The sequence below is a fragment of the Euphorbia lathyris genome, chromosome 2, assembly GCF_963576675.1.
Source record: "Euphorbia lathyris chromosome 2, ddEupLath1.1, whole genome shotgun sequence".
In the NCBI taxonomy this organism is placed as follows: Eukaryota; Viridiplantae; Streptophyta; class Magnoliopsida; order Malpighiales; family Euphorbiaceae; genus Euphorbia; species Euphorbia lathyris.
The window spans coordinates 17094370-17103102 of record NC_088911.1 but is presented as its reverse complement, the minus strand read 5'-3'; the positions used below and the strand labels follow the sequence as shown (position 1 = coordinate 17103102).

The 8733-nt window shown below is 36.0% G+C and overlaps 1 protein-coding gene across 2 annotated transcripts; it reads right to left on the bottom strand.

Moving 5' to 3' along the window:
* Positions 1–388: 388 nt before the first annotated feature.
* Positions 389–7257, bottom strand: LOC136216971 (U-box domain-containing protein 33-like). Of its 2 annotated transcripts, XM_066003520.1 has the most exons (10): positions 7001–7255; positions 6762–6910; positions 6001–6122; positions 5748–5869; positions 5403–5507; positions 3344–3488; positions 3053–3190; positions 2155–2685; positions 1169–1885; positions 389–798 (listed from the first exon to the last, which is right to left on the bottom strand). In XM_066003520.1, exons 3-10 carry the CDS (start codon positions 6046–6048, stop codon positions 616–618), a joined length of 1989 nt encoding a protein of 662 aa, XP_065859592.1. In that variant the 5' UTR covers positions 6049–6122; positions 6762–6910; positions 7001–7255; the 3' UTR covers positions 389–615. The 2 variants fall into 2 exon arrangements, with proteins under 2 accessions (XP_065859592.1, XP_065859591.1); XM_066003519.1 differs by having other exon boundaries at positions 6762–7257.
* Positions 7258–8733: the final 1476 nt, after the last annotated feature.

Below are 8733 nucleotides of genomic sequence, written 5' to 3'. Positions count from 1 at the left end.
CCTAAATTGATGTTTCCCCAAAAACAATAAGCTTATTTTGGTACTTTTACCTAGTTTAAAAGAACAATGATATAAGAGTAATTTAGTATATAACCTTACCTTACTTTGCCTTTAAACCTACTTTGTCTTTAAACCAAACACAATTACACTGTTTAACCATCACTTATCTTACCTTCCATCCAAACACAACAACTTATTTTATAAATCTCACTTACCTTACCTTATCTTACCTTAGAGAAGTAAAATTAACATTATTTTTACCATTTCGTACTATATAATGGGAAACCATTACTCTTGCAAAATAAAAGCAAATCATCTGCGATGGTTGAGCTTCAACTTACTCGAATCTCTTCTTACGTTTTGACACGTAGCAATAGGAGGTTAATCATGCTAAGCAAGTTAAGAAGTTCAATTGATTTTTTGAGCCAAGTTGAGGCTTCTTTCTATATACAAGTTTGCATTCACTCTCAGAATACATCCACAGAAACTATGAACCAAGAAGAAACCAAACTACATCTAGATGTTTTAGTTTTCAGATTTTCATATGAAGAGACTATTACCAAATGGTAGCTTAAGATTTGATTAGTTGATGAATGCAGAAAACACAAGTTTCTTTCACTGCTGTTCCTTCCACTCTATAATTGCTGAACGAAGACTGTAATTTGGAATAAGATTCAAGTGTTGAAGCTCTAAGTTTGTCATCGGCGAAGTATTGTGACCGCTCGCCAGCCAACCTCTCAATGCTTCTGCTTCATAAGTATATCCATCTGCTGCCACATGAGGATCTTCCATCACTTCCTGCAAATCAAACCACCCATTCAATCAAATCTTTTACATAAACATGTGGAGAAGGAGCCGAATCTTCAATAAACCTTTATGCATTTGAATCACATGATGTGTGATTTATTTCATTTGCGTTTCAAATTGTTTTGTTTATAGTTCGAAATGAGGTTCTTAGTGTTTTTCTATAGCCATATCAATCATGTAAAAACCTTTCTTCGAACTATTACAAACGAAAATGAAAGAACTCGAGCATTTTTAATCGAGTTTGATTTCTAGAGCTGTCTCGTTAGCCATGAGTTCAATGTGTGTGATAATAATTGATTGAGTGCTTAATGTGACAATGCATAAAAACCGAAAGTATCAGGAGTCTTGGGATAAGAGCTACCTGTAAAATGGGGCAAACAAAATAAGATGGAGGCTGTTCATTCTCATGAGAATCAATTTCGTCTGCAATTGAGGAAGATACTCTCGCTGATTCAAGCTCCCCCCGCACCTCCGTTTCAAGGTCTGGTCGGATGGTTAAGTTCGATGCACAACAACTCAAACCCAGACGAGCCAACTGTGTAGCTTGTACAATCGGCCAGTCACCTGCTAGATTATCTAACTTAGAACTCAGATTTCCCCCATCAATGGCATCTCTGATTTCTGTTGGATTGGTAAAGGATGACCATCCTGTCAACAACTGTAACAAGATAATTCCGAACGAGTAAACGTCTGACTTGGAAGACAGTTCTCCTGTGGCGTAGAAATGAGGATCAAGCGCAATATCCCTTAAGTTTTCGTGAAGTGAAGGCCATCGACAAGTTCTGAAGCCACTAAGTTTGCATGAGAAGTTATAATCAAGGAGAATATTTGCTGCCTTTAGATCACCATGTACAATGCTGTGAGGAGTAAAGGAGTGAAGAAATGTAAGGGCCAAGCATATCTCAGCCGCTATGTCCATTCGAGTTTTCCATGGCAAAGGGGGAGTGTTGTTCTTGCATCTTAGATGGTCCTCGAGGTTCCCATTTGGCATATATTCATAGATTAGAGCACAATGTTCTTCGCAGGTTCCGATCAGAATAGCTACCTTAGGATGCCTCAACTTGCTCATCATGTCAACCTGAAACAAAATCAAATGTATGACAAGCTGGAAATATCGTGTTTTTCTTGACCGTAGTAGATGCCTGATAAATTCAGGAAATGAAACATAAACCACTGCCTGCCTTATAAAATTGTGCCTAGCGTGCCTCAGGCATGGCGCTAGGCTCAAAAAGGTCTGCTCAGGCAAGCGCCTCTTGAATAGAGCCCGCCTTATGGCTTCTCAGGCAATATGCCTGGAGCCTAGAGTTTAATAACTATGTAGCATACTGCATCAAACTCAATTCTCACCTCTTGTTGAAATGCTTGAGATCCTAGCGTGCTATGCCGGTTCAGCACCTTTATAGCAACTGGGGTGTGATGAATTACACCCTTGTAAATTTTTGCAAGCCTAGTTTCCCCAATTCTCAATATTGGATCAAAATTGCTAGTTGCTTCCTCAGTTTCTGCGAAAGAGACGGTGAAAAGAGACAAATGTGTATGCGAGCATGAACCTTCTTCTGCTTCTCTCAATGTCTGATCAGCAATCTCCTGTGCTAATCTGAGTACATTGTCGCGTTCTTCCAGCAGCTTATCTCTTTCTTTCTTATATTCTTCGCACTGTTCGACAGCTGAAAGTCTCTCATCTTTTAACTCTTCCATCTTACTATCAAAGTTAGAAGCTCGAATCTGCAATAACAATCTCTGATCCATAATAATCAAACGTTCCTCTTCCCGCTGATTTTTTGTCCTTTGATGCTCTTCTTTTTCTCTTCCTAGCGCTTCCTCAGTTCCTTTCCTGCACCTCAACTCCTTACCATACAAATTTTCTAAGGCTTGAGCCTGTAAATTGGTAGCCGGAAGATGATTAACATTTTGGATAAGAGGACATTACTGTTTTCTTTCGCGTTTTGACACTGAGGTCTGGAATTTTTTGTGATAAAATGGTACAAGTGGTTTTTTATGGTAGCAAAAAAAGGAATTTTTGAGTAACATTGTTAAAGCATTACCAAAAGTTCACTTTTCTTTTGCTAACATTGAAACCACAGGTGTCATTTTGTCATAAAAAAATTCATAGTCCTCAAAATGTCGAATCACGAAACCACAAGGATTTTCTGTTTTTTGAACTTTTACCTAAACTCTAAACAAAGAACAACAGAGAACTTAATCATAACAGAAAGGAGAAAGCAACTCATGCCAAAGACCTTACCCTGTAAAGAGCCTTACTGGCCTTCCTTTCAGCTTCTGCACGTCTTCGCGACTCTTCATATGCTTCTTGTTTAAACTTCTCAGCTTCCAAAAAGGCTCTTTCCAGTTGACTATACAACTGCTCAGTATTCCTTCCTTCCTGCAAATAAACCATTCTCAGACTTTTTTGCATCAACTGATTCACAGAATTAACCGAGGATGATCAATATCTGAAATACACCAATTCAACATTGAGCACATGTAGTGTAATAGAACTTTTCTATTAAAAATTAACAACAGTTTCTCAAAGTACCGATGCATCGGGATTATCACTCTCTTCCTCTGATTGAAGAACTTCACATAATTCTAGCTCAACTGCATTTTCCTCAGTTCTCTGCTGCATAACATAAGCTGGGTCCCTAAATCCATTGGTGGAAGAGCATGTAGAATCACCTTCCCTACAATTAGAGTAATTTTATCGGTGATTAGTCAGTGTTTAACAGTACTTTTAGAGGATGGACTCCGCCACAAATGTCACGGACACAATCCCCTTGTTAATGGGACCATGCGGCACTAGCAATACAGCTCCCCAAATGTGTTGCTAGTTAGAAAAACCTCTTTATTCGCTAAGCTAAGCAATGCGCTATGCCAAGCTAAGTCATTGCTAAGCATTGTCGGGAAGCTGACTCACAATAGATTTGGGAGTTGTATTGCTAGTGCCGCACGGTCTAATTACCAAGGGAACTGTGTCCGTGACACAAGGCATGGGAGCATAGAAAGCTATAACTTATAATTGTAAATGCACTTAGCATCAAGGAGAACAGTTTAAAACATAGTAAATTCATATCAGGAGATTACATTCCTAACATTTTATAAAACTTCATTATTAAAATGTGATATCATTCTAGTAATATGTAACAGACCATGTAATACACTAGAATACATGGGATACCATGTAGATTAAGAGTCTACATGAATATATTAAACTTAAGATGAATACACATATTTATACAAGCTTTTCCCTACAATAAAGAAAACATAGTGGCCCTACTAGCAGCCCTATAGCTGTCACAGAAGCCTAAGCATGATCTAGTAGCAGCCTAAGCATGTTATACATTTATTAAATTGATTTATTCTGTAACACTCCCCTCAAGCTGAAGCATGGATTTTAATCATGCTCAGCTTGCTACAAATACAGATAATATAGTCTTAAAGACAGTGCACTCAAAATACTTTAGAATATAAAAATATAATTTGGGAAACGCGGCCTAGAAGAACAAATCGGACAGAACAGACGATAGCAGAAGAACATCAAGCTTTGTTCCGAAACAGAGAAGCAAAACTCAGTTGTAGCCTCATGTAAGAGGCTGCCAGCAACATCAGTGCACAAAAGGAGATTCATCGGAAACCTGACCGAACGGACACAATGGAAACAGAGAGGCGACATCAGTGGAAGAACTGAAACTTGGGACCCTAGGTCCAAACAGTATGCTCACAAGGCAGACAACAATGTTGAAAGAAACAGCCCAGAAATGTAACCCAGAAATTCTGCTCATAAAGCCGAAAACAAATTCTGGAATCTCAATCCAGAAACCCAAAACAAGCTTCTTTTTTTTTTTTTGGTAGAAAAGGAAAAGAAAAACGAACAACAACAAACTACCCAGGAATTAGCCTAGGGAAGCTAACCCCAATCTTATCTTCTAAGAGAAGAGGAGAGATGAAACTAGGGGAAACAGGAAGGGTAGTAACGCCTAACGTCCCTTCATGGCCCACCGCCGCCAAGCGATCAGCAACACGATTCTGCTCTCTAAAAATGTGTCTGAACTCTACGAACTCAAAGGAGGAGCAAAGCCTTTTAATAGCTTTGATGAGGTTGCCGGAATGTGAGGAAACACCGATCGGAGGCGGAGAGGATGAACCAGAGGGGTGGTGAGACAAAATGACGTCCCAACAGTGAGTATTCAAGAGACCCAAGCTCTTGACAGAAATGGAACCCTGGAAAATACTACCCAGAAAATATTGAACCTAGGAAATACTACCCAGAAAATATTGAACCCTTGCAGAAACACAACTCTGGAAATACTACCCAGAAAAAAGAATTCAGAAACCTTAGACCTTAGGCTCTGATACCATGTAACAGACCATGTAATACACTAGAATACATGGGATACCATGTAGATTAAGAGTCTACATGAATATATTAAACGTAAGATGAATACACATATCTATACAAGGTTTTCCCTACAATAAAGAAAACAAGGTGGCCCTACTAGCAGCCCTATAGCTGTCACAGAAGCCTAAGCATGATCTAGTAGCAGTCTAAGCATGTTATACATTTATTACATTGACTTATTCTGTAACATAATACATACCAAGTGTATATGTGGTATCCGTTGCAGATATAGTAAATTTGACAGGAATGAGGCGCACGGTGCTGAACATATTTGGCCTTCGTCGACTTAAGATCCATCATTTCTCTGCAATTTCAAGGCAGTTTTACAAGCTATCTCGGATTAAGATATGGCACTATAATGTATGCAATACCTCAACATTATCAGAAAGCTACCAATGCATTCCCGTAGTAAAAATAGTCCGAACAATCTTATAATTGTGTCTATTTTGTCGAAGTTCACACTTTGCAGAACCAACCATACGAGATTTACTTAAAGCAGAAAAAACAACAACAGAAGTTAATATATTAAAGCTGAAGTTTTTACTCTGTATAGTGTTTGTTTGCTGCTGCTCCCATTACAAGCTTCTTAACATCATGCTGGTAAATAAGTTCCACAATGCCCTTCCCTATATCATCCATATCTGCACATATCTTTTCTCCACACACCTTCAATCATAAATCCAAATATTGATTAGGTTCGACTAGCCATTTTGTCCTGCAACACATTTTCTTAAACTTTCTTTTAGAAGATCACGTTTTCAAAATACACCGAAGCTTTTGCATTTTCAAAAACATACTTCTACTTGGAAACACAAGAGAAGGTAATCATCCATGATTTTTTGCATGATCTTCCTTTCAACTTCTTGGAATTCCCTTAGCTCATGTTGATCAAGTCTATTAGCTGGAAATTTCCCACCAACTGCAAATCGAGAATTAGGGGTGTCAAAAAGGGTTATCGTGTCATAACCATGTTAAGTAATCTATATATTTGATATGATTAATGACACAAAAATGATAATCGTATCAGGATCATATCATTTGTAAATCATATTATTGTATCAGAAATTTACAATCCTATCCGGAATGAAAAGGATAAAGGTCATTAGCTAATTTTCTTTCCAAAATAGTTATAGTTGTTTCTCGATCTTAACCAAACACATGCTTGACATAAAACAACAAAAAAAAGTAGATAAAAAAGGGAGAACCAAACGGGCACTCTTTTAGTAGAACATTTTTGTTTTTTCACTCCCATCATTAGAAAAATGTTTGATTAGGATTGAAAAACAATTGTAAATATGAACAACCGGACCAAAAACAAACTCTAAATTTCTCTCTTTTGATGCTCAGGAGTAAAGCTAATATTTTTAAAACCCTGAAGGAAATTGAAAACCATTGGAATCTTCTGCCAGATGAAAAACCCAAAACCAAAAGGAAAACAAAAGGGTTTACACATTATACAACCTTTACAAAAGAAATGCTAATAAAAAAGTAGGTAGCTTTTGAAATCATGCACAGCTAAATTACTAAAAAGAATGAATGGTTATGTGGTTTGGCTTACCCAGAGGTATGATTTTGGCAGACTGATGAACATGAAGAATGCAGATATTCTTCCCAGGAAAATTCTCGATTGCCCATAATAAATTCAACTTATTTTCTTCAAAATCAATACCCACAGCTATATACACCGTATCATCTGAACCTCGAGACCTGGAAGAAGACTCAGCATGCCATGTTGCCATCAAGAAGACTCAATCAACCAAAACAACACAATTGTTGAAATTGCAAGAGAAGTAGTACCATTTTATAGTAGCTCGCTCCAGTGATTTAGAGTCTACTCTGTTTCTTTCTTTCTTTGTATCGGAGTCAAGTCAAGGGCAAAAGAAAAGCGCATAAATAAGGAAATTGATATGCCTTTTCTTCAGTTTGGGAATCTCATCATTATCATATTTGTGCTGACTGGTTTGCTTTTTTGGAATCGAGAGGACACGTAATAATCCAAAAAGATTTCAGTTTGAGTTCAATTATTCTTGGAAAGTCCAATATGGCATCAATGTTTTCGCTGACTATCCGCTACTTCTTCCCCAATTTCCAAAAATTCTTCAACAATCTTCTCTCTACTTATCCGGTACTTGATTGATACCTCAATTTTTAAAAATCTTATATTTAGTTGCTGTTTGGTAAACAATTTTTAAGGTAAAATTAGAGTGATTTTAGGAGTTTTTTTAATTAGTTTATTGCTCTATTTTTTTACCTTTAATTATTATCTTTTAATCTCAAATAAAGAATTTACCATATCCTTATTTATTATTTTAAAGAAACAGTTATTAGTAAGTTTTACCAAATAAGTTTACTCGGTTAATAAAAAATATAATCACCTAACAAGTAATTGACAAATAGGGTTTTAATCTTTTTGAATTTGTTCAAAATATTTTATTATAAGAAATTTACAAAACTGACCTAATGGGGACTCATTTATATATTTAGGTTCTGTTTGGTAAAGATAGGTTTGGAGTAAAATCAAAAGTTTGGATCATTTTAGAGATTTTGACTAGTCAAACATTTCTAATGGTAGTGTTTGGTGAATAGATGTTTGAGAAAGCTTTTACATTCAAACATTTAATTTTGAAAAAACTAGTTTTAAGAACATTTTTTAATTAATTTATTGTTCCATTTCTTTTGAATGACATTTTTATTTCTGATTAGTACATTTTACTTAAACAAATGCTATTTTGTTCTTTTAAAAAAAATGAAATAATAACATTATAAACATATTTATTTAGTTATATTTCAGTGGTAAAGTCAAATTTGCTATTATGTTTTTGAAAATTATGTTTTTATTTAAAATTACTAGGGATAAAACCCTCGCTTCGCTTCGGGGCATTTAAATTTTTTAATATTAGAGGGGTGAAGAAGAAACAATATATATTATTATATTTACAAAAGAAGTTATTACATATGTAAATTAAGGTAGGATAACATGACCGAATAATAAAATTCTAGTTTAATAAATTGTTTATTCTTTCAGACAAGAACTCCAACCTTGTTATGAATTTAACTGCTTTCGTAAACTGTTGCTTCAAAAAGTGATAGTCACTCAATAGGCTTTGATATGGTCCCCCAATTATCGCCATGTAATCCATGGATAGTTTCTGATGAGTTTGCCTTACCATCATAAGTTTGGCATGGTTGAAATCAAGTATTTCAATACCATGGGAGGATTGTAGTGATTTTAAGACTTTGAAACATGCTCAATTTCTTGCATCAGTGTCACTTGTTGAGCTTGTCCCGGTAAGATCCATAAAATGCTCATCACCATGATTATCTTTGTGTAAGTAATAAACACGACAAATAAAATTCCCTTGAACACGAGCATCAAAGTGTATAATTGGAGGCGGCAAGTTGAGTTCATTCATAACAAACTTGAGGAGACTTTCAAGTGAAAGTTGTATTGTTGGCATCTGAGAAGTGAAATAAATTAGATCATGGTGAAGGAAAAGATCTGTATGTAATGGATACAAAAAAAAAAATAT

Coding starts and splice junctions, on each gene's coding strand:
- LOC136216971 (XM_066003519.1), bottom strand. CDS start 6,942: ATGGCAACATGGCATGCTGAGTCTTCTTCCAGGTCTCGAGGTTCAGAT. Junction 6,123..6,761: donor TGCCAAAATCATACCTCTGG/GTAAGCCAAACC, acceptor CTCGATTTGCAG/TTGGTGGGAAATTTCCAGCT. Junction 5,870..6,000: donor TCTTGTGTTTCCAAGTAGAA/GTATGTTTTTGA, acceptor TTATGATTGAAG/GTGTGTGGAGAAAAGATATG.